The 22,527-nt window shown below is 62.0% G+C and overlaps 2 protein-coding genes across 2 annotated transcripts in view; one reads left to right on the top strand and one right to left on the bottom strand.

Annotated features, from left to right (window-relative positions):
* The first annotated feature begins 108 nt into the window (after positions 1–108).
* Positions 109–10,797, top strand: SLC39A5 (solute carrier family 39 member 5). Its single transcript, XM_004601928.2, has 11 exons — positions 109–262; positions 1,220–1,572; positions 2,559–2,742; positions 4,178–4,340; positions 4,447–4,616; positions 4,761–4,898; positions 5,174–5,267; positions 5,355–5,519; positions 5,612–5,692; positions 5,819–6,009; positions 6,125–10,797. The coding sequence occupies exons 2-11, from the start codon at positions 1,289–1,291 to the stop codon at positions 6,266–6,268; spliced, it is 1,614 nt and encodes a 537-aa protein (XP_004601985.2). The 5' UTR covers positions 109–262; positions 1,220–1,288; the 3' UTR covers positions 6,269–10,797.
* The window catches only part of ANKRD52 (ankyrin repeat domain 52), a 22,951-nt gene continuing 6,768 nt past the window's right edge, over positions 6,345–22,527 (bottom strand). The window contains exons 13-28 of the mRNA XM_055127238.1: positions 20,930–20,998; positions 20,325–20,465; positions 20,154–20,234; positions 17,007–17,118; positions 16,711–16,782; positions 16,278–16,479; positions 15,948–16,035; positions 15,728–15,845; positions 14,080–14,299; positions 13,727–13,814; positions 13,537–13,620; positions 13,307–13,452; positions 12,731–12,813; positions 12,508–12,590; positions 12,295–12,386; positions 6,345–11,863 (exon numbers count right to left, since the gene is read on the bottom strand). Coding sequence (XP_054983213.1) covers positions 11,613–11,863; positions 12,295–12,386; positions 12,508–12,590; positions 12,731–12,813; positions 13,307–13,452; positions 13,537–13,620; positions 13,727–13,814; positions 14,080–14,299; positions 15,728–15,845; positions 15,948–16,035; positions 16,278–16,479; positions 16,711–16,782; positions 17,007–17,118; positions 20,154–20,234; positions 20,325–20,465; positions 20,930–20,998 — 1,930 coding nt within the window. The 3' untranslated portion in view covers positions 6,345–11,612. The remainder of the gene's footprint in view (positions 11,864–12,294; positions 12,387–12,507; positions 12,591–12,730; positions 12,814–13,306; positions 13,453–13,536; positions 13,621–13,726; positions 13,815–14,079; positions 14,300–15,727; positions 15,846–15,947; positions 16,036–16,277; positions 16,480–16,710; positions 16,783–17,006; positions 17,119–20,153; positions 20,235–20,324; positions 20,466–20,929; positions 20,999–22,527) is intronic.

Here is a 22,527-nt window from a genome sequence, read left to right as displayed (position 1 = left end):
TCGGTGCTTGGCTTTTCCTGAGGAAGCAAAAAGGCATTTGGAAATGGGGGGGGGGGGCGTCCCTAAGGAGGTGGAGGAGACAGAAGTGACAGGCGAAGAGGCCTCGGCAAAGCAGGCCTGCCCCTTTAAGGTAGTGTCCCTCCTCTCCCCCTCCCTGCAGGTGACCCTTGCCCGCCTGCCTGCCTGCCCCCCACCTTCCACAGCTGGAGCCAAGGAAGCTGTGTTCCCCCTTCCTCTGGGTCTCCCTGCCTTCTGCTGTCAGGTAACAGGAGCTGCCACCACCTCCTCGGAGCCCCGGGACCACCCATCCCCAGCAGCGTCGCTCTCCTGACCTTTACCTGGCGGTCCCTAGGCAAGCCCAGGACCCTCCTGCATCCCCCCCAGGGCCCCGGCTTGTCCTCCGGGTGGGGGACCGCAGAGCCCAGATCTTGCCCAGCCGTCTCGGTCGGCCACTTCCTGCGGCTGCTCCTGCCCCCTCTCCAGCTTGGGGACCACCTGAGTCCAATTTTTCCACGAACTGTGGCTCTGGGGGAGTTGGCAAGGAGCAGAACCCAGGGCCAGGGGTTAGGCAGGCGAGGGGAGAGGGTGGGCGGGGAGGCAGGGAAGGGCTCGAAGGAGACCCGCGGGGTGGGGGTGGGTGAGTTATCTAGAAGGAAAGGTCCAGGTTCTTCCCAGCCATGTGGCTCCTCCAGAGGCGGCTGGTGGCCCCTCCCTCCCGGGGGCCCAGGGACTGACCTTTGACTCCACCCCAGAGGCCAGTGAACCATTAACTCCTCTCTGATGTGGGCCTTCCCACACTGGCCCCTCCCCGGGCCCCGCCCCGAGGTAGGTGGGCTAGCAGGGGGCGCCTGACCATTGCCACAGCTCAGGCCGCTCTGACGTGGCCTCCGTTCCACCTGGGCACCTGGAGGCTGAGTCCTGACTCCCTCGGGAACCTCGGAGCCCCGAGGTGACAGCTCTGGTGCTGCCAGTGGGGTGAGGTCCTGGGGGCTGAGGGGAGACCGAGAGGGTGGGGCAAGGTCAGGTCGCAAGGCTGGGGGTGGCGTCTGGGGGACCAGCTGGAAGGTCAGCTCTGGATCAGGTGAGGCCAGTGCTCTGAGACCCAGCGAATGAGAAGCTCCCCCAGGAGGCTGGGCAGGGGGGATGCGCCAGCAAGGGCGGAGGGGCTCGGGGGAGCGGGGACAGGGACCCATCACCTGCCTCCCCGCTTTTCTTCCAGGACTCGCTGCTCAGGATGTCTCAGGGGGACTAGAAGCTGCACCCGGAGCCCCGCAGCCCTCACCCCACGATGGGGCTGCCGCTGCGCCGGCTGCTGGCCGGCCTGTGTGTGTGGGTGGCCTTGGGCGGGGCGGGGGGCTCTGCCCCCGACCTCGGCCCTGCGGAGCAGGAGCAGAACCATTACCTGGCCCAGCTGTTCGGCCTGTACGGGGAGAACGGGACGCTGACGGCCGGGGGCCTGGCGCGGCTTCTCCACAGCCTGGGGCTGGGCCGGGTGCAGGGGCTGCGCCTGGGCCCCCAGGGGCACGCAGCGGGCCGGGCCCCCCCGCCACTTGGAGACAACTCCACACACAGGTACCCCCGCCTCCCAACACGCCTGACCCCCGCCCTCTGCCCTTGGCTGGGACTCCCCGGGGCTCTAGCTCTGCCGCCCCAAAGCAGACTCCTGGGGTCACACTTTTTTTTTTTCTCTTTTTTGGGTCACAGCCAGCGATGCACAGGGGTCACTCCTGGCTCATGCACTCAGGAATTACTCCTGGCAGTGCTCAGGGGACCATATGGGATGCTGGGAATCGAACCCGGGTCGGTCGCGTGCAAGGCAAACACCCTCCCCGCTGTGCTATTGCTCCAGCCTCTGGAGTTACTTTTTTTTTTCTTTTTTTGCTTTTTTGGGTCACACCCAGCAATGCTCAGGGGTTACTCCTGGCTTTGCACTCAGGAATTTCTCCTGGCGGTGCTTGGGGGACCATATGGGATGCCGGGGATCGAACCCGGGTAGGTCGAGTGCAAGGCAAACGCCTTACCGCTGTGCTATCACTCCGGCCCCAGGAGTTACTTTTTTTCCAGACCACTTGTGTATCTTTTTTGAAGGTCTCTAAGTCTCTATTGCCACTGTGTTTTGTTGGGGATGGGGAGAGGGTACTCCTGGCTCCGCACTCAGGGGTCACGCCTGGAGGGCGCGGGCAACCATATGGGGTGCCAGGGTCACTGCGTGCAAGGCCAGCACCCTCCCCGCTGTGCTGTGGCTCCATCTAACTCTGTCATCTTCTAGAGCCTCTAGATCATCTTCCGGGCTTGGGGGTGCCTTGCTCAGACTGACTTGCTCAGGCTCCCAATTTTATAGTGTTTTTAGTCTTTCCCCCCCACTTTTCTTATCCCTGCCTCCTTCCCCCTAGACCCTCCTATAAATGAATGGCCAACTCTCAGGGGTCCGGTTTCTGGGTCCCTGGATCTCAGGAGCTCTAGCCAGTGGCTGGTCGTCCTGAGTCTCTCAGCACCCTGGGAACCTCCCGAGGGGGCATTTCCTACTCGACTCTGACTTGGTTTCTCAACCCTTCCAGGCTGCAGGACTCAGAGCTGGATGTGGACGTCTGGGCAGGGCTGCCGCTAGGTCCGTCAGGGTGGGGGGACCTGAGCAAGCCAGAGGCCCCGTCCGCACCCCGGGGGCCAGGCCCCTCGGGGCTGGGCCTCTTCCACAGGCTGCTGCTGCTGGACCACTCGCTGGCAGACCATCTGAATGAGGATGTACGTATAATGAGCACTGAAGAGGGGGAAGAGAAAGGCAGGGGAGACAGTAGAGGGGTGAGGGGTGCGTGGGGCAGGACTCCGGTTTGATCCCTAGCACGGCACGGCCTCTGAGGTGCTGCTGCCATTGCCCTGAAGCCCCCCAAGTGCTGACAGGATGGGCCTGGTGGACCCCAGAAGAACAGTGGAAGGAAGGAAGGAAGGAAGAGAGGGAGGGAGGTGGGGCTGGAGCCATAGCACAGTGGGTAGGGCGTTTGCCTTGCACGCGGCCGACCTGGGTTTGATTCCCAGCATCCCATATGGTCCCCTGAGCACCACCAGGGGTAATTCCTGAGTGCATGAGACAAGAATAACCCCTGTGCATCGCTGGGTGTGGCCCAAAAAGAAAAAAAAAGAGAGGGAGGGAGGTTAGTTCTTGCCAGGATGGGGGTGTCCCGGGCAGTGCTGGGGGGGGGGGGGCAGGAACCATAGCCAGCAAAACCTGATTGGCTGTGCAGCACTGAATGTTTGGTGCTTGGACCAGGTGATGCTTGGGGACGTGTTACCTCAGCCTTGCACTCCAGCCCCCTGAGTCCCTGGCATTTTATTTACTTATGGGGCCATACCGGGCAGTGCTCAAGGCTTACTACTCCTGGCTCAGGCATCATTACTACTGGCGTGCCTCGGGGAACCATCTGTGGTACCAGGGACAAACCTAGGTGGGCTGCATACCAGGCAAGTGCCTTATTCCTCTGGCCCATTGCTGTGGCATTTATTTATTTATTATAAAATATTTATTGCTTTTTGGGTCACATCTGGTAGTGCACAGGGGTTATTCCTGGCTCTGCACTCAGGATCATGGGAATTGAACCTGGGTCAGCCGCATGCAAGGCAAAACCTCTACCCGCTGTGCTATCACTCCAGCCCCCTGCTGTGGTATTTAGATAACCTGAAATGTTTAAATTTAGTAAGTGGTAATGTTTGAGGGTTTTCTTTTCTTTTCTTTTCAATTTTTGCTTTTTGGGTCACACCTGGAGATGCACAGGGGTCACTCCTTGCACGCGGCCGACCCGGGTTCGATTCCAGCATCCCATATGGTCCCCTGAGCGATAGCACAGCAGGGAGGGCATTTTCCTTGCACGCAGCCGACCGGAATCGATTCCCAACATCCCATATGGTCCCCCGAGCACCGCCAGGAGTAATTCCTGAGTGCATGAGCCAGGAGTAACCCATGTGCATTGCCGGGTGTGACCAAAAAAGCAAAAAAATAAACCAAAACTGACTTTTGGAGGGTTCCGGCTGTCCACAGTAGGTCACCCATCAATGAACTCATTAGTGTCCCTGTCCCTGCCAGACGAGCCCAGGTCCGGGGGAGACGCAGGGGTCCAGGCCGCACCGCGGACAGATACTTAAGGTCCCAGCCCTACTTCTCAGAGCCCCCCACCCCCTTCTGCAGTGTCTGAACGGCTCCCAGCTGCTGGTCAACTTCGGCCTGAGCCCCGCGGCCCCGCTGACCCCTCGGCAGTTTGCTCTGCTGTGCCCGGCACTGCTGTACCAGATCGACAGCCGCGTCTGCATCCAGGCGCCGGCCCCCAGCGCCCCTGGGAACCTACTGTCCGGTCAGTGCATGCGAATCCCCTGGGGGGGGCAGCGGGCCCCAAGGTGAGGCTTGCTCTGACTGAGTTCTGCCCCCTCCCCCCTCCTCCCCACTCTGGTCCTCCCCAGCCCTGACTCACAGCGCCCTGGCGGTCCTGCTCCTCAGCCTCCCAGCTCCTCTCTCCCTGCTCCTGCTGCGGCTCCTGGGACCCCATTGGCTGCGGCCCCTGCTGGGCTTCCTGGGCGCCCTGGCCGTGGGCACTCTCTGCGGGGACGCGCTGCTCCACCTGCTGCCCCACGTACGTGAAGCCGCTGCCCGCGCGCCTGCCCCCACCCACGGGACCCTCTCCCGGGACCTCCCTGCTCCTCTCGGGCCCCAAGGTCCCTCCGTCCCCTTGCCGGGGCGGGGGGAGGTGGGCCCGCCCTGACCTCCTCTCCCACAGGCACGAGGGCATCACGCGGGCCCGGGCGCCCACCCCGAGGAGGACCTGGGCCCGGGGCTGTCGGTGCTGGGAGGCCTCTTCCTGCTCTTCGTGCTGGAGAACGCGCTGGGGCTGCTGCGGCGCCAGAGGTCCAGGCCAGTGCGTGACACCCGTGTCCCCCGCGCCCAGACCAGGGGCCTTAGCGGAGTACAGGCCCCGCAGGCCCGGGGGCGGGGGCGGGTGACGAGCCCCTCTGCAGGCCTGGCGCCTGGGCCAACAGCTTCTTCCTGTCAGCGAGCAAACAGGGAGGTGCCACCTGGGAACCCCCGCGAGGGGCCCGGGGCCGGCTGTGGTCCCAGGTGCCTTTTTCCCAGAGGGGAGGTGGCCTTGCCTCAGCTGCCGCCGCCTCCAGGAGCCAAACCCTCCCGTTTCAGAGATGCTGCTGGCACGCCCCGAAGGAGCGCCGGGCACGGAACCCGGACCCGGAGGATGGCACCACCGTGGCCCTGCAGCAGGCCAGAGCACCAGGTGGCCAGGGGAGGAGGGGACAGAGCTGCCCCCGGCCCTCTGCTTCCGCCTGCGGTCGCCGACACTGTTCCGCTGTCCTCCCTGCAGAGCCAGGAGCGCAGGGCCGGGGGGAGCAGGACAGCGGTCGGCCCCCGCCCACACCAGCTGTGCCCGGGCACCACGGCCACAGCCACGGGCACCAGGACGGCAGCTTCACCTGGATGGTTCTTCTGGGAGATGGTCTGCACAACCTCACTGACGGGCTGGCCATAGGTGTGCAGGGCGGGCGCGGGGGCTGGCACCTCGGTACCCGGGAGAGGAGCGGGCGTTGTTCAGGACCCACGGCCCCCACCTGCCACCCACAGGCGCCGCCTTCTCCGACGGCTTCTCCAGCGGCCTCAGCACCACGCTGGCAGTGTTCTGCCATGAGCTGCCGCACGAACTGGGTAAGCAGGGCAGGGCGGTGGGGCGGAGGCTGGGGGCCGGGGTGGGGGTGGCGGGGGCGGGGGCGCAGCCGGGCCGGCGGCGCAGCCGGGCCGGCTCCTCTCCCAGCGCCCTGCGTGTCCCCACAGGCGACTTCGCCATGCTGCTGCGGGCCGGGCTGCCCTTCCGGCGGCTGCTGCTCCTGAGCCTGGTGTCTGGCGCCCTGGGACTGGGGGGCGCCGCCCTGGGCGTGGGGCTCAGCCTGGGCCCCGTCCCCCTCACCCCTTGGGTGTTCGGCGTCACCGCGGGGGTCTTCCTCTACGTGGCCCTGGTGGACATGGTGAGAGGCTGGGCAGGGGCAGGAGCTCCCACCCTCCCCCGATGAGTTGGGCGGTGGGGTGGGGCGTGGGGGTGGCGCCTGTGCTTTCTGACACCCCCGTTCCTCCTCTTCTCAGCTCCCGGCCCTGCTCCGTCCTCCCGAGCCCCTCCCTGCGCTAGAGGTGCTCCTGCAGGGGCTGGGGCTGCTGCTGGGGGGCGGCCTCATGCTGGCCATTGCCCTGCTGGAGGAGCGGCTGCGGCCCCTGCTGGCCGAGGGCTGACAGGGGACGGGGGAGGGCACGAGGAGGGGGCTGCCCTTCCTCCCCCCCAACCACAGGAATGGAGGCGGGACACAGGGCCAGTAGGAGCAACAGGAGTTTAATAAACAGAACCCATCCCAAAGCCATAACTACGACAGTTGTACTTGCACCAAAACAGCATAGAAAACCAGGGGGTGGCGGGAGGAGGCTCAAAGCAGGTCGAGGGAGGGCTGAGGAGGGCGGGTGGGGTGCATCCAGGGGGTGGGGTGGGGAGAGCATTGTGCTTTAGCCCAGGGGGAGGGGGAGGGGCGGGGCAAATGCACCAAGGTCCCCACACTGTCCTGCTGCCCTCAGCACCCTGGGGAGTCGGGCATCTGGGCAGTGCTGCCCTTTATTGCTGCCCACCAGCATCGAACACCCCCCCGACCCCCGACCCCCACGCTAGCACCACAGGGAGATCCGGAGCAGGGAGAAGGCGGGAAGGGGAACATTGCTTAGAGAAAGATTCCACTAGAATCCAGTGAATTGTGCTCAGTTCTCTTTACTTCCTACAACCGAGTACATGGGTCACAGGGTGGAGGGTGCGAAGGGCCGGGGGGGGGGGCTGCCCCTCAGTGCCCCCCACACCCCTGCACAGGACGGTGGTGTCTGCAGCATCACAGGTCATGCAGGGCACAGGGGTGGGGAAGGTCACACACACAGACGCCCACGCGGGGACCAGAGAACACCCCTGGGTATACACAGCTGTACACAGGGAACCACCCCCCACCCGGCCCCCAGCCCAACCCTCTCCCCTGTCTCGCGCTCCCTCCCGGGTAGAGGGAGGAACTGTATTGCTTTGAGAGAGCCACCCTGGGGGCCGCCCTGCCAGGACCCTCCCCCCCACCCCGTTTTGGCACATCTGCAAGACTCGTGGCAGGGAGCAAGGGGGCCCCTCCCCCCAGCGCCAGGCTTCTCGGGCTGGGAGCTGAGGAAGGGGTAGGAGGTTGCGTCCTCCATTGGCCCCCTAGCCCTTCCCGAACCCCGAACCCCTTCGAACCCAAGCCGGCAGCACCCCGCCCCCACCCACCCCCCTGACACACACACACACACAAAGCTGAGCTCTCCAGGAAGAGGGGGAGCACACGACACGCGGAGATTGTCCGGGGAGGGAGCGGAGGCGGTGAGGGGGCAAGACTGGAAGCAGAGACCCCACCCTGGCGTGGGGTCAGACTGGCACAACAGCTACTTTAGTGCAATTGGAGAGGGTGCCCAGAGTGAGGGACGGGGTGGGAGGGGCAGGGCCAGGCGCCCGGGGCCAACAGAGGGTCTCCTGCCCCGCCCCCCTCAGCCCTCCCAAACGCAGTGACAGGTCCCCTCACACCTGTGGGCAGCAGCAGCCTCGGGTCAGTACCTTCAAGTAATTCAGAGCAGACCCCCCCCTCCCGGCTTCCTCCCAGCTCTGGGATTTGGTCGCGTCTCCAGGGGGCGGGTTGGGAGGGGGTCCCCTCGGCAGCCCCTTCCCTCGCGGCCTCCCTCTTCCTAGCCCCCTGGGCTTGGTCCTTAAAGATTCCTCCCCCCTCGCCCGACCTGGGGCAAGGCAGCGGGGCCGGAGCCGCCAGGCTGAGCGGGCAGGGGCCCGGGCGGGCCGCGGGGGGCCTCTGACCCTCCTTCGACGGGAGGGTGCTGCGGGGCGGACGCCCCGGGAGGGCTTCTGGGCTAGGGTCTGTAAGGCTATTTTCCTTTGCAGTGGGAGAGAAGGGCAGGGGAGGCGGGGGATGGACTCCGGGTATGGGGGGGGGGTGAGAAGCGGAGGCGGGAGGGCGGGGCGGGGGCGGGGGCGACACACCCGTGTGCTCAGACCCGGAGTGGCGGCTCCCGGCCCCAGCCTCGCCGCTCCAGGCCCTGCCCACGGCCCCGGGGACGGGGCACAGCGCGGGCACAGCTGCAGAACTCTTCCCTCGGAGCCCCCCGCGCCCAGCCTCCTCCCCCCGTCTAGGGCCGGGGCGGCGGGAGGGGCCCGGGTGGTCAGACAGCGGCGGAAACAGTATTGAGTTTTCCTTTGGTTACATATTGAAGGCAAAGGTGAGCTGGACTTACAGTCAAAACGGATAGGGAGGAGGGGGGAGGGGCCGTGGCGAGGGGGCTGGGGGAGGCCCCCCGCAGCCCCTTCACCCCCCCCAGGAACACATGTCTAAGTGGGGTGGCAACTCCCTCAGTCTCGTCTCTCCCACCCCCACAGCACCAAACAGGAGAAGCCCCTTCCCCGGGGCCGCCCCCCACCCCGACACGGGCTGTACATTCAGTGGTTCTCAGCAGTCCTATGGCTCAGGGGGCCCGGGGAAGGGAGGTGGCCCAACAGTCTCACTGGGACAGTGGCAGTGACCCGGGTCTGGGGGTCCCCCTGGGGACCCCCAGTTTGTGCCGTTTGTTTTTCTGAAGGCTATACACGACCCTTCCAAAGCCACCGCCCAATCAGAAACATCTCCCCCCCGCCCCCACACACACACCCCAAATCAGAAACGAAAAACTGGCTCTTTCCGTCCGGCCCTCCGCCCGGCCCGCGCACCTGTCCCTGTCGCGGGGTCGCCCTTGCTCTGACTCCTCTGCTGGCGCCTGGGGCCGCTCCTCACTTCCAACAGGCCTTTCCTCAAAAGTGCTTATTACTGAAGCAAGTGCTTTAGAGCTGCGCTGGGGGGCGGGGAGGGGCGGGGCGGGCCGGGGCCGGGGTGCTCCCTCCCCGCCTGGCCCCTGAAGATGGGGGGGCATTCTGCCTGTTTTACTTCTCCACACCCGTTTAAGTCAAAGAGGTTGGTTTTTTTTTTTTTTTCAAAAAAAAAAAAGAGAAAAATCTTAACGTTAAAATAAATACGCAGTGGCCATGAGAATGGTCAGAATGCTTCGAAAACCCCGAGGGGCCGGGGAGCCCGGCGTGGGGTGCGGGGTTTCCTTTGGCATAAAGAGGGGCAGAGGGTGCCCCGCCGCCGGCCCCGGCACGCTGACGGGGTGCTGGGGGCCCAGCAGGGACCAGGCAGCCACCAGAAATCTCACCCAGCAGAACGACGGGGCTCCTGACCCACACACTGATTCTTCCTGCCTTCACCCCGCGTTGGTAAAGGAGAACACGACTGATCCCCCGACCCCGAGGGTCTTCTCGGGAGGACCCATCTCCCTGCTCCCCCTGCACCCCGCCCCCCCACCAACTAATTCCCAGCACCAAAATGAGAGGAATGGAGGGGGGGGGCGGGATGGTTGGAGGAGCAAGAACTGAAGCGAGGGCAAGCATTGCAGAACCAGCAGGGTGGGGTGGGGGCTGCAGCCCTTTGAGAGGTCACATTGATTGTCGTGTAGGGAAGGACAAGGAGGGGGAGTGTGGGGGGGGGCGCTGGGGCATGAGGGGCATCGCAAGGCCCTTTGGCTTCGAAAACAAAAACAACAAACTAAAAAGCTGCACGATCCTTCTCACCAATAATGGTCACTTGGAAGCTTTGAAATGGTTCCGGAACTGAGGTGGCGGGAAGCAAGACACAGAGAGAGGGGACAGAGCGGGAGGGGGGTGCAGGGGAGGGGGACAGACAGGCCAGGCTTCAGGGTGGGGGCATGAGGTATGGTGAAGGGGACCGACCGAGGCTGGGAGGGGCTCGTCCATGCCCTCCTCCACTCTGCCCACCTGGGCGAGGCTGGGGGACTCGCAGGGCACACACTGGAGACGAAAGTTAAGTGTGTGGGGGGAAGGAGGGCGGGGGGTGGGGGGGGAGGGTGCCCCAGGATGGGGACCCTGTACTGTGTAAACGAAGCCTGTCCAGTTCTCCGGGGACAATACTGATGGCAGCCAAACTGGGCGTGGGTGCACTGTGGGCTGGGGGGGGCGTGACCTATATTCAAGTTCTGTGTCTTGGCCCCTGGCTGAGGTATCAGTGTGAGGAAGGGGGCAGGGAGGGGCGCGGCGGGGCGGGGGCGACTGTCCAGGGTCGCTGAGCTGGGAGGTGTGTGGACAGACAGGGGCGTCTGGAGGGACCGGGGCCAAATTCAATGCTACATTTAGAGAGAAAGCTGCCCCCTCCTCACTCCAGCCCAGTCCGGCTTCCGGGGTGCGGCTGGCAGGAGCCTTCTCAGTGCAGCCCCGAGCTCAGTCCCGGCTCTCCCGCGGTGGGGAGCGGCCGGGAAGGAAGGCGGGGACACGGTCAGCCTCATACGGGAGGGGAAGCCTGGGGTCCGTGGGGTCCCGCCCGGCTGCCCAGCCCTTCCCACCATCTTTGGCTTCAGACCAGGAGTGACTGGGCGGCCGGGAGAAGGGAAGGGGGAGGAGCAAGTACTCTTGGACTCTTGGACGTTAGGGAGGTGGAGGCTGGGGGGGGAGGACAGAGAGAGAGGGAGGGACACAGGAGGAAGAACACGGTCCTGCCCTCCACATACATGCAAACACATGCCTGAAACACATAGGACATACTAGTGCTGTGATTTGAAATGGGTAGGAAATTAATTTGTTTCTTCCCCTAAAAGGATAAAATGCTTACTTAAAAATTCATGACAAGCCTCAAAAGTTAAGGGACGAGAGCCAGGGAGGGAAGGGCCACCGGCTCTGTCCACCTAAAAGAAGTTAAAAGAAGCAAGGTTAAAGTGCGTGGTGGGGGTTCAGGCCAGGAGTGGAGGGGCGCGGGGGGCGGGGCGGGGGCAGGCTGCGGGGGCAGAACCAGCCCTTGATTTGCATATGAGGAGCCGGGGAGAGTGCGGGGGACGGGCCCAGGTACAGTAGTTGCTGCTTCAAGTGTTTTGCATTTGAACTTGAGGGGCGATGGGGGGACAGAAGTTGGGGGGAAAGTTCCAGGCCCCAGTGCTAAAGACCCTCCCCCCTCATCCTCTAGCTGCCCCAGAAGGGGGAGGGGGACACCCCCAGAGTGCTCACACAGTACCGGAAATTAAGGCTTCTCACTGCTGCGGGGATGGAGGGGCCGGAGCAGGGAGGCAGTGATGGGTATGGGAGGAGGGGGGGTCTGCCTGGCAGTAGGGCGGGGGGCAGCGGGCCACAGAGGAGGGTCAGAGGTAAGTCGGGGGGTGGGGGCTGGCAGCAGAAAGGGGGAACCGAGAGACGGTAACAGAGACGGGAGCCAGGCATTTAGCAATCATTCTGGGACACTTGGCCGGAGGGGCTGCCCCGGGGGTACCAAGGGCCTGGGGTGCTCCCTGTCTGTCCCAGACCCCTGCCAGGATGGTGCGGCAACGGGGTGAGCAGCTGCTCCCCAGTGCTTTCGTTCACCCCCTCTGCCCCCCCCGCGGCCCCCCACACCCAGCCGTGTTCTCCTTTAAAGTGCCCTAAATGTATAGACTTTTTCTAAATAAATAGAATAAGGTATCAAGCCACCGGCAGGGGGAGGGACACGAGGGGCTACTCTGAGTAGCAGCCGTCTAAGCCAATGGCGCCGTGCCGCTCCTGGCTGTAGGGGCAGGAGGCCCCGTGCGGCAGGGCCCCGCAGCCACCCACCGTCTTGGCGGCGGCGATGCTGCAGTTTTTGAGCAGGCTGAAGCTGAAAGGACTGACGGCGTCCTTGGGTGGGAAAGGCTTCATGGTGGAGAGGATCAAGGCCAGGCAGTCTGCCACATCTTTGTTGGGGGCGCAGGCCAGTGCTGGGGTGTGACCTGCGGGGCAAAGGCAGGCAACTGAGGCACAGGGTCCCGCCTCCCCGGGCCCCCATCCCCCCGCCAGGGCCCCCCCACCCCGCCGCCCCCAAGTCTCTTCTCTGTGGAGGGGGGCGAGCACCCCGAGGTGGGGAGGGGGTACTCAGCACTCCAGGGCTCTGCAGGGAGGCTGAGGGGAGGGGCGGGGATGGGGGGCGGGCGGGGGCGTGGGGGGCACTGGGCTGAGGTGCGGAGGTCTTCCAGAAGACCCTGCCGACGCCCCCCAGCTCCGTCAGACCCCCTCAGAGACTGGCGTACTGGTGGTGGGTCCCTGCTCTGAAGCGTCCCCTTGGGAAGAAAATCCAGTTGATAGCAAGGTTAAGAAGTCACCTCCTCGAGAGTGTCCCCGACCCCAAACCCGGGAGAGGCGGGGGGCTCTGGACCCCACCCACCTTCTTCATCCACAGCCAGCACGGTGGCGCCCCGGCCCAGCAGGGCCTGCACCACAGAGGCCAGACCGTTCCGGGCAGCAATGTGGAGTGGCCTGGAGAGGACGGTAGGGAAATGGCGGGCGCGTGAGGCCGGGCTGGGTGGGGGGGGAGGGGGTGTCCTTCACCCGCCCGCCTCCCCCCCCACCCCCCCGCGCCCCCTGCCCCGGCACTCACATCTGCAGCGCACTGTTGGTGGCATTGATAAGGCCAAGGTCTTGGGTTTCCGCCAGGATCATGAGGGCACATTTCTCATGGCCCTGGGGAGAGGAGCAGAGCGCAGGCTTGGGGCTCACAAGCCGCCGGTGAGAGGGGCGGGCGGGGTGGGGGTGGGGGGGCAAGCCCAGCCAGGCGCCTCCCCGCACCCCTGCAGCCCCCGCCCGCTCCCCCCAGGCCCCACCTTGCTGCACGCCAAGTGGAGGGCAGTGTTCTTGTTCTCGTCCAGCACGGCCAGGTCCGCCTTCCCCCGGTACAGCAGAAATTCTACAGGGACAGCGGGACACACACGACTGAGGCCTCCACAGCCCTGTCCGAGTGGAGACCCTCCCAAAGGCAAGCCTCCTGATTCCTGGGCCCACTCCCATCCTTTCTGCAGGGGTGTCTGGAGTCACCCCCAGCGGTGCCCAGGGACCCCGCACCCAGGGGCCACTCCCGGCCCCGCACCCAGGGGCCACTCCCGGCCCCGCACCCAGGGGTCACTCCCGGCCCCGCACCCAGGGATCACTCCTGGCCCCACATCCAGAGGCCACTCCCGGCCCTGCACCCAGGGGTCACTCCCAGCCCTGCACCCAGGGACCACTCCTGGCACAGGGCTTGGACCTACAGGGTGGACTGGACACCTACAGGGTGCTGAGGTGGACCCTGGGTTGGCCGCCCGCAAGGCAAGCATCCTCTCCGCTGGGCTATGGTCGCGGCCCCCACCCCCATCTTTCCAAAGCCCGGGCGGTGCTCCTCGCCTCACGCAGCCCCTCCGTACCCACAGCAGCTGTCTGCCCGTTCTCCGCCGCCGTCATGAGTGCTGTGCGGCCGGTGTGGTCGGTGGCGTTCACCTCAGCTTGATGCTGCAGCAGCACCCGGAGCCCAGAGACATTGTCCGCAAAGGCAGCGGCGTGAAGAGGGGTCCTGTGGGGAGGTGAGGGGCCGTGAGGCCGGGTGGGACACGGATGGGCCCCGAGGCCATCAGGCACCCCCACCGCCCAATCTCACCGTCCTTTGGCATCACGGCTGTTCACAATCTTGGCACCCAGAGCTCCCAGCAGCATCTCTGTGGTGCTGTCCTGGTTATTAATTCTGGGGGGACAGGCAGAGTGGGCGGGTGGAGCAAGGGGAAAGGGCCACCTGTCCCAGGGTCCCGAGATGGACCCCTGCGAAGGGCAGAGGCAGGGAGGGGACTTACACTGCACAGTGCAAAGGAGTGAAGGGGTTTCCTTCCAGGTATGAAAATGGGCTGTGTTCAAGTAACAACTCCAGACAATCTTCGTGTCCTGGGACAAAGGAGGTGCATGGCAGAGGGCAGGACCGGCCAGGGTCCCTGCCGCTATCCTGTCCCATCTCTTATTAATATCTGTGGGACAGACCCGCTGGTGCTGGGACACCACACAGGGCTCAGATCCTCCCTGACGGCCCCTGCCCCACTCACCCTTGGCCCAGCTCACCCCGCCGTCAGCCCGCTGTCCCTGGCCTCTGACCATGTCTGCCCCCCCCCGCCCCCCTCCCGCCCCCAGCCCTGCAAAGGCCTCTGGCCTGTACCAGTGTAGGAGGCCCAGTGCATGGGCGAGTATCCACTGTAGTCCACCCCCGCATCCAGGGGGTCTGTGGACAGGGCAGCCTGCAGCAGGGTCCGCAGCACTGAAGTGTGGCCACACGCGGAGGCCAAGTGGATGGGCGTGCGGCCCTTGAAGTCTCGGCACAGCACAAACGCGTCGTGGTCCAGCAGGGCAGCCAGGCAGTCCTCACAGCCAGTCACTGCCTGCGGGAGCGTGGACGGGGGTGCGTGTGTGGGGGGATGCAGGCCCTTGCCACTGGCCGGTCGGGAGGCTGGCCCGGGCTGAAGAACCACTTCCGGAGCCAGGAGGCTGGGGCCCCCGAGTTCCACCTCCAGCCCCACCTAGACCCCAGTACCGCTGGAACTGAGCCTCGAATCCTGAACCAGGAGGAGCCCCCAAGTAAGAGTGGGTGGGCCCAAAACGAAAACAAAAGAACCATTTCTGAAGCTCGGGAAATAGTACAGCAGGTGGGCGCTTGCTTTGCATGTGGCCAACCCGGGTTCAATGCTCAACATCCCATATGTATCCCCAGTCCCCACTGGGAGTGTCTGAGTACAGATTTAGGAGCAAGCTCCGAGCACAGGCGGATGGGTCCAAAAAAGAGCAACAAGGGCTGGAGCGATAGTACAGCGGGGAGGGCATTTGCCTTGCACACAGCCAACCTGGGTTCAATCCTCAGCATCCCATATGGTCCCCTGAGCGTTGCTGGGAGTAATTCCTGAGTGCAGAGCCAGGAGTAACCCCTGAGCATCGCTGGGTGTGACCCAAAAATAAAATAATAATAATAATAAAACAGCAACAAAAAGCACCGCTTTCAGGCTCCTATCCTATCTAAGCAGCTTCCTTCAGTGTCTCTAAGCCCAAAGATAACCAGGAGGGAGAGAATCAGTGCTCTGGTGTGGAAGAAGCAGCCAGGGAGAAGTATGGATGCAAAAACCCATGGTTGGGGTTGGAGCAATAGTACAGTGGGTAGGGCATTTGTCTTGCACACAGCCAACCAGGGTTCAATCCCCATCATCTCATATGGTCCCCCGAGCACTGTCAGGAGTGATTCCTGAGTGCAGAGCCAGGAGGAACCCCTGAGCCTGGCTGGGTGTGGCCCAGAAACAAAACCAAAAGGAATCCCCCGGTGGGAGGCAGGGCAGAGACTGGGCAAGGTGCCTGGCCTTGCATGCAGCTGACCCAGGTTCAATCCCCAGCACTACAAATGGTCCCCTAAGGACCATTCAGAGTGACCCTGAGCACAGAGATGACGGGACTAAGCCCTGAGCACCATCCACATGCCAGCAAGGCCTGACTGCCTCGCCACATGCCCACACATCCCATATTCCAGTGTGGTCCCCAACCAAAGTCCCACGGGAGGAGGAGGCAGGCTTAGGGCAGGGAATCACCAGGATGGGGACAGGGGCCATGGCTACACGGCCCAACAGGACAAGGCCACCAGGAAACCCTGGGGCCCAGTCTGGCAGCCCACATGCCGGGCAGCCTGCGCTGGCTCGTGGGTGCGGTGCCAGGGATCAAACTCAGGGCGAGCACCCTACTGCCACGCCCCCGCCCCCGTTCCAACAACCTGCTGCCCCACGGCGACTGGGCTCTGCATGGCCCGTCTGGGAGTGCGCCTGCGTACTCACCCCACGGTGCAGGGCAGTGCGACCCCGAAGGTCAGCAGCATCAGCTGTGGATCCTTTCTCTAGCAGCAGGTGTACACAGTCCGCGTGACCGTTCATGATGGCCAGCATCAGTGGGGTCCTAGGGAGCGGCAGGCGCAGGGGTGAGGGCCCGGCAGGGAAGGGTGAGGGCCCGGCAGGGAAGGGAAGCCCCGTGCCCGCCCCGAGCCCAGCCCCCACGCACTGGCCGTAGACATCCACGACGTCTGTGATGTCAGCTCGCTCCCCACTGTCAATCAGCAAGTGCAGGGAATCAGTGTGGCCAGAGGCAGCTGGAGAGGAGGGGGCACGGTCAGGAGGAAGCGGGCAGGAGCCAGAAGGGGAGGAATCGATGGGAAGATGTGGGCAGGGAGGAATCCCGGGGGACAGGAAGCTGCAAATTAGGACTTTGGAGCGTGACTCCCTGCCCCGCCCCGTTCCGAATCAGGAGAGTCTGGGTGTGGGGGGGAGAGTGGGCATCCCACTGTCGAGGGCCTCTCGGGGCTGGGGAGGGGCTGTCCCCAGGCACACTCACCAGCAGCATGCAGGGGTGTCCACTTGCGCTTGCGCTCCTTGATGAGGGCAGAGGCGCCGTGAGCTGTCAGCACCTCCACACACTCCGTGGAGCCTCGCTCAGTGGCCAGGAAGAGCGCGGTGCGGCCCTTGTGGTCCCTCACGTCCAGATTCACCAGCGTCTCGGCCAGTGTCTTCAGGGCTTCACAGTGACCGTTGTAGGCCTGGAGGGGGGTGGGGGGCGCCCACCAAGCTGTAACACTGCGCTCCCACTCTGCCCCTGGGTGGTCCACCCCACGGTCCCCCCGGCTCTACCCCACCACGCTCCTCGAAACGCCTCACCAGCCCAAGCCTGCCCGAACCACCCACGCCTACGACCCCACGGGCCTGGGCACAGGGAAGGGGCACGAGCACCGGCAGGGTCAGGAGGGCGAGGGAAAGGCGGTCGGACTCACAGCTAAGTGCAAAGGGCTGACTGGAATGGTACTTTCCACATCCTCCAGGCAGTTAAAGGACATTTCTAAGAGCTGCAGTGGGAGGGGACAAGAGGCACTAAGGTCTGCGAACACCCCGGCGTCCTGGCCCCTCCCCTTCTCCCACAGGCATCGATGCACAAAGTCCCCCAAGTCCCCCCGGATCCGGACACCACATCAGCTTCCCCCGCCCCTTGGCCGGGGAACTCACCGTTCCAGAGACAGGCGGTGGCCCCGCCGGCCAGTCTCCCTCAGGGCAGGCCGGAGCCCGGACTTACCAGTTCGAGGTTCTGTCTGTTGCCATAGGCGGCTGCATAGTGCACAGCTGTGTAGCCCTGCCGGTCCCGCAGGGAGGGGTCTGCACCGTTATCCAGTAAGAACTCCAGACAGCTAGGGGGTGGGGGCAGGCCGTGAGGCGGGGACAGCCCCGCCCAGGAGGGGAGAGAGGGGCCCGGAGCCCACAGGGAGTCTATCCGCTGTGCTGGGCGGATTCGCTCCCACCTCCCGAGGTCTGCCTGAGCCACGCAGGCCGAGTCTCACACTGTCCTTCCTACTTGGTACCTGGGAAGCTTCTCATTTGTTGTTACTTTTTTTTTTCTTTTTTTGGGTCACACCCGGCGATGCACAGGGGTTACTCCTGGCTCTGCACTCAGGAATGACTCCTGGCAGTGCTCAGGGGACCATATGGGATGCTGGGAATCGAACCTGGATCGGCCTTGTGCAAGGCAAATGCCCTACCCGCTGTGCTATCGCTCCAGTCCCTGTTGTTACTTTTTATTTTGTTTATCTTTTTGGCTAAACCCAGTGGTGCTCAAAGCTGACTCCTGGCTCTGTGCTCAGGGATCACTCCTGACAGTATTCAGGGGACCATATAGGATGTCGGGGATTGAAACCAGGCTGGCCACCTGCGAGGCAAGCACTCTGCCCGCTGCGCTTTCTCTCTGGCCCCTCACTGCAGAGCTTTCAAAATTCCTAATGAAAGGCTGGGTGTAGCCCCCAAACAAAGTAAATTTTTTTTTTTTTGCTTTTTGGGTCACACCTGGCAAAGCACAGGGGTCACTCCTGGCTCATGCACTCAGGAATTACTCCTGGCGGTGCTTGGGGGACCCTATGGGATGCTGGGAATCGAACCCAGGTCAGCCGAGTGCAAGGCAAACACCCTCCCCACTGTGCTATTGCTCCAGCCCCTACAAAGTAAAATTCTTGTTTGTTTATTTGTTTTTTTGCTTTTTGGGTCACAACTGGCGATGCTCAGGGGTTACTCCTGGCTTAAATTCTTAATGTATTTAAATAGTCCTAGTCACACAGTTGACATACGGACCCAAAACACACTGGTCATCAGAACAATCTCTGAAGGTGGGACCTGGCTTGAGATTTTTTTTTTTTCTTTTTGGGTCACACCCGGCGATGCACAGGGGTTACTCCTGGCTCTGCACTCAGGAATCACCCCTGGCGGTGCTCAGGGGACCACATGGGATGCTGGGATTCGAACCTGGGTCGGCCGCGTGCAAGGCAAATGCCCTACCCGCTGTGCTATTCCTCCAGCCCCTGGCTTGAGAATTTTTAACCAAGTGACTCAGGGGGTGCAGCCAACTTGGAGAACCACTGAACTCTAGGACATTCCACTTGGTATACCGGAGGCCACCGAAAAAGAACTGAGTGGACAAGGAACCATGGCAAGAGACCAGGGGCCACGAGAAGGAAGCAAAGTTGGAAGGAGCCCGCTGCGGAGCAGGTGGAGAGACGCAGCCCTGGAGGGCCTGAGTACAGGAAGCTCTGGGGGCGGAGCAAGAGCACGCAGGTAGGGCGATTGCCTTGCACGCAGTCCACCCGGGTTCGATCCCCGGCACCCCAGATGGTCCCCTGACCACTGCCAAGAATAATTCCTGAGCTCAGGGCCTGAAGTAACCTGAGCACAGTCGGGGATGGCCCCCAAACAAACAAGCAAACAAATGAACCCAAAAGCCCCCAAATCAACCCCCAACACCTGCTCCCACCTCCAGGCTGCCCCCTGCCTCACAGACGCTCTCCTCCGTCCATGTCAAGGCCTCGCCCCAGGCTCCGTCCCGGCGCCCTCCGCTCGGTGTGGCCCCCCCTAATCTTTCCGGGTAGGGGCTTCTCCCCCGTATTCCCTCAGAACCCTTGCAGAGTATAGGGAGTCACTATGCCAGTATTTACCACTTAGGATGTTTCAAGCATCATCCTAAGCAATTTCTGTGTATTAAATCATTGAATCAATGGCAATGATCCTGCAATACCTACAAGTAAGTCTTGAATTTTAAGAATTTTTTTTTTTTAATTAGTGAATCAAACAGGGTCACAGGCATGCAAGATCGTGCTCTACAACTGAGCCCCATCCAGGCCTCAGTGTGCTTCTGAGGGCTGGAAAAAACAAGGGATTAAGGCACTTGCCCTGGGCTGGAGCAATAGCACAGCGGGTAGGGCATTTGCCATGCACGCAGCCGAACCAGGTTCGATCGATCGGCAGCATCCCATACGGTCCCCAAGCACCACCAGGAGTAATTCCTGAGCACAGAGCCAGGAGTAACTCCTGTGCATCACTGGGTGTGACCCAAAAAACAAAAACAAACAAACAAAAAAGGCACTTGCCCTGCATAAAGCCAACTCTGGTTTGATCCCTGGTATCACATATCATACCCCGAGCTCTGGTAGGAGTAAGAACCAGGAGTAAGTCCTGAGTACTGCTGGATATGTTCCCCCCTTCCTGCCCCCCCCACACAAACAAAGTGCATTTAAAGGGCCAGAGGGATATTATCACAGGTAATGTATGTCTTGTATGCAGCCAACCCTGGTTCCATCCTCAGAACCCCATATGGTCCCCTGAATGACCCCTGAGCACTGTGAGATGTGACAAGAAAAGAACAAACCCATGAACAAAAAGAAGTTTGTGTTTAGAAAATGAACTCTGTGGGGCCAAAGTGATGACACAGTAAGTGGGGCATTTGCCTTGAAGTGGCCAACCCAGGTTTGAGTTCTGGCATCCCATATGGTCCGCTGAGCACCACCAGGAGTAATTCCTGAGTGCAGAACCAGGAACAACCCCTGAGCACTGGCATGCATGGCCCCAAAAGAAACAAAACAGAATTCGGAGGGACTGGAGACAGCGGGTAGGGCACTTGCTTTGCACCCGACCGACCTGGGTTTGGTTCTGGCATCCCAGAGGTCTCCCGGAGCAGCGCCAGGAGCGATTCCTGACTGCAGAGCCAGGAGTCACCTCTGAGCACTGCCATGTGTGGCCCCAAAACGACAAACAAACAAACAAACAACACTTGGAGGGGCCGGAAGATGCGCGTGGGTCACACTTGTCTGTAGCACAGAGCCTACTCCAGGGCGGGGCGCTGAGTGCCCCAAAGGCTGAGGCACGGCCTGGGGGCGGGGGTGGAGAGGAACAACAGGGTACTCACAAGAAGGCCTCCTTCCTGCGGGACTCCTTCAGCGGCTCATCCTCCTCGGTGTCGTGGCTGGAAGATGAGTGGGGTTCCGCTCTGTGGGCGCGAGAACGGAGAGTCAGCGTGGGAGGGGGGGAAGGGGGGCGGGGCTGAGGGCGGGGCGGCCGGCCGGGGCGGGAGCCTCACCTCCTGTAGGTGTCTGAGGCGGCAGCGTAGTGGAGGGGGGAGCAGCCTTTACAGTCCGCCTCGTTGACGCCCGCCCCGGCGGTCACCAGCGTGACGGCACACTGGTAGCTGCCATTGGCGGCTGCATAGTGCAGGGGCGTCCTGGGGGGGAAGAGGAGGAGGAGGAGGGGTACGGGTCAGAGAGGAGAGAGAGCCTGGCGGGCAGGGCATTCGCCTTGCGCGCGGCCAACCCGAGTCTGATCCCCGGCACCCTGTAGGGTCCCCTGAGCACTGCCAGGAGTGACTCCTGAGCGCAGAGCCAGGAGGAACCCCTGAGCACTGCAGGGTGTGGCGCAAAAACAAACACACAAAAGATGAGACAAGGCCACAGGCAATATGCCCGGGGCGCCCCCCCCCATAAAAATACTGTTCTGGGGGCTTCGGAGACAGCTCAAGGTTTCGTGCAGCGGCTCTGCAAGCAGGAGGCCTGTTCCTGGCAGCACCCGCTGCCCCTCCCGGCACCCTGAGAGCAGCCCCCAAGCAACGCACTGGGAGAAGTCATGAGCCCCGGCTCCCTGCACGTCTCTCTAAGCAGACACCCCTACCCGCCGCACCCCTCCACAGACCTTCCAAATTTGTCTCTCCGCCTCAGGTCAGCTCCACTGCTCAGCAGCAGGTTAAGACATTCAACATTCCTACAAAGGAGCACAAAGTTAGAGGGTCTCGGGCCTGGACGGTGGCTCAAAGGACTGGGGCTCACGGTCCCTAAACATCACCTCGGACTGAGCCCCCAAACACTGGGGTGTGGCCCCCCCCAAAATACAAACGAAAAGCAAGACTCTCAGTGGAGGGAGTGAGGCCTGCTGGGGCATCTGCTTAGTCCCAGGTCATCTCATGTCATACTCAGTGACACAGCAGAACGCTGTCCAGGCTCTTTGTTTCTTTTTTGGAGGGGCCACACCCCACAGTTCTCAGGGCTTACTCTTGGCTCTGCGCTCAGCAATCATCCCTGGCAGGGCTCAAGGGCCGCTGGAGTGCACTGCCCTGCCTACCGCACTGTCATTTCAACCACTGGTCAGTTGGTTTTATTTTTTCTTGGATGGGGTCACACCCGGCGATGTGCAGGGGTCACTCCTGGCTCTGCACTCAGGAATTACTCCTGGCGGTGCTCGGGGAACCATATGGGATGCTGGGAATCGAACCTGGGTCGGCCGCGTGCAAGGCAAATGCCCTACCCGCTGTGCTATTACTCCAGTCCCAACCACTGGTCAGTTTTTAAATTTTATTTTTGCCTTTTGCATCACACTAGGAGGTGAGGGGCGGGGAGGAGTGTGCATTCAGTGCCAGGAACTGTACCCCAGGTTTTGACATCTACATTCTAGTCCACAGAGCTCTCTTCAGATCTTAAAATTACTTTTCTTTTCTTTCTTTCATTCTTTTTTTTTTTTAATTTTGTTTTTTGGGTAGTGCTTGGCGCTTACTCCTGGCTCAACACTAGGGATCACTCCTGGTGAGGCTCAGGGGACCATATGGGGAGCCAGGGATTGACCCCAGGTCAGTGACTTAGGGCTGCAGTACATATATCCATATTGTATTACACTGTAGCACTGTATCCTTTGCCCTCGCCCCTAGACAGTTTTGAAACAAACTGTACAATTCTATGTTTACCTTTTTTTTTTTATCTGCTCAAGAACATTAATTCTTTGAGGAAAGAAAACATGTCACTAGAGGGTGGAAGAGAAACTGTACACAGTGCCGGAAATATGGGTACTAGTGAAGGGATTGGTGTTGAAACATTGTATGCCTGACACTCAATGATGAATAACTTTGTAACATTGTGATTAAACTTTTAAAAGAAAAAAGAGTCACTGAATCAATGACAGCTTATGGAAGGCCAAAAAGATAGTACAGCAAGTAAGACGTTTGCCTTGCTGTGCCGCCAGTCTGGGTTCGAGCCCAGAGACTTATATGGCCCGTCAGTTCTTCCAGGAGGGACCCCTAAGCACAGAGACAGGAGTAATCACTCAACATCATCAGGTATGGCCACAAAAATAAAATGAAAATCTGACGAAGGGCTAAGGAGACAGCTAGGAGGGTCAGAGCGCGTGTCTCGAAGGGGTGAGGTCCTGAGTCCAGCTTGGCAAGGCTGCCCTCTAGAGATCATCCCCACAAAAAGAATCTAAATCTTCAAGAATCAGGGCCAGAGAAATAGGACAGAGGGCAG

This window comes from Sorex araneus, chromosome 2, assembly GCF_027595985.1.
Source record: "Sorex araneus isolate mSorAra2 chromosome 2, mSorAra2.pri, whole genome shotgun sequence".
NCBI classification, from domain to species: Eukaryota; Metazoa; Chordata; class Mammalia; order Eulipotyphla; family Soricidae; genus Sorex; species Sorex araneus.
This window is presented reverse-complemented; position numbering and strand designations above follow the sequence as displayed.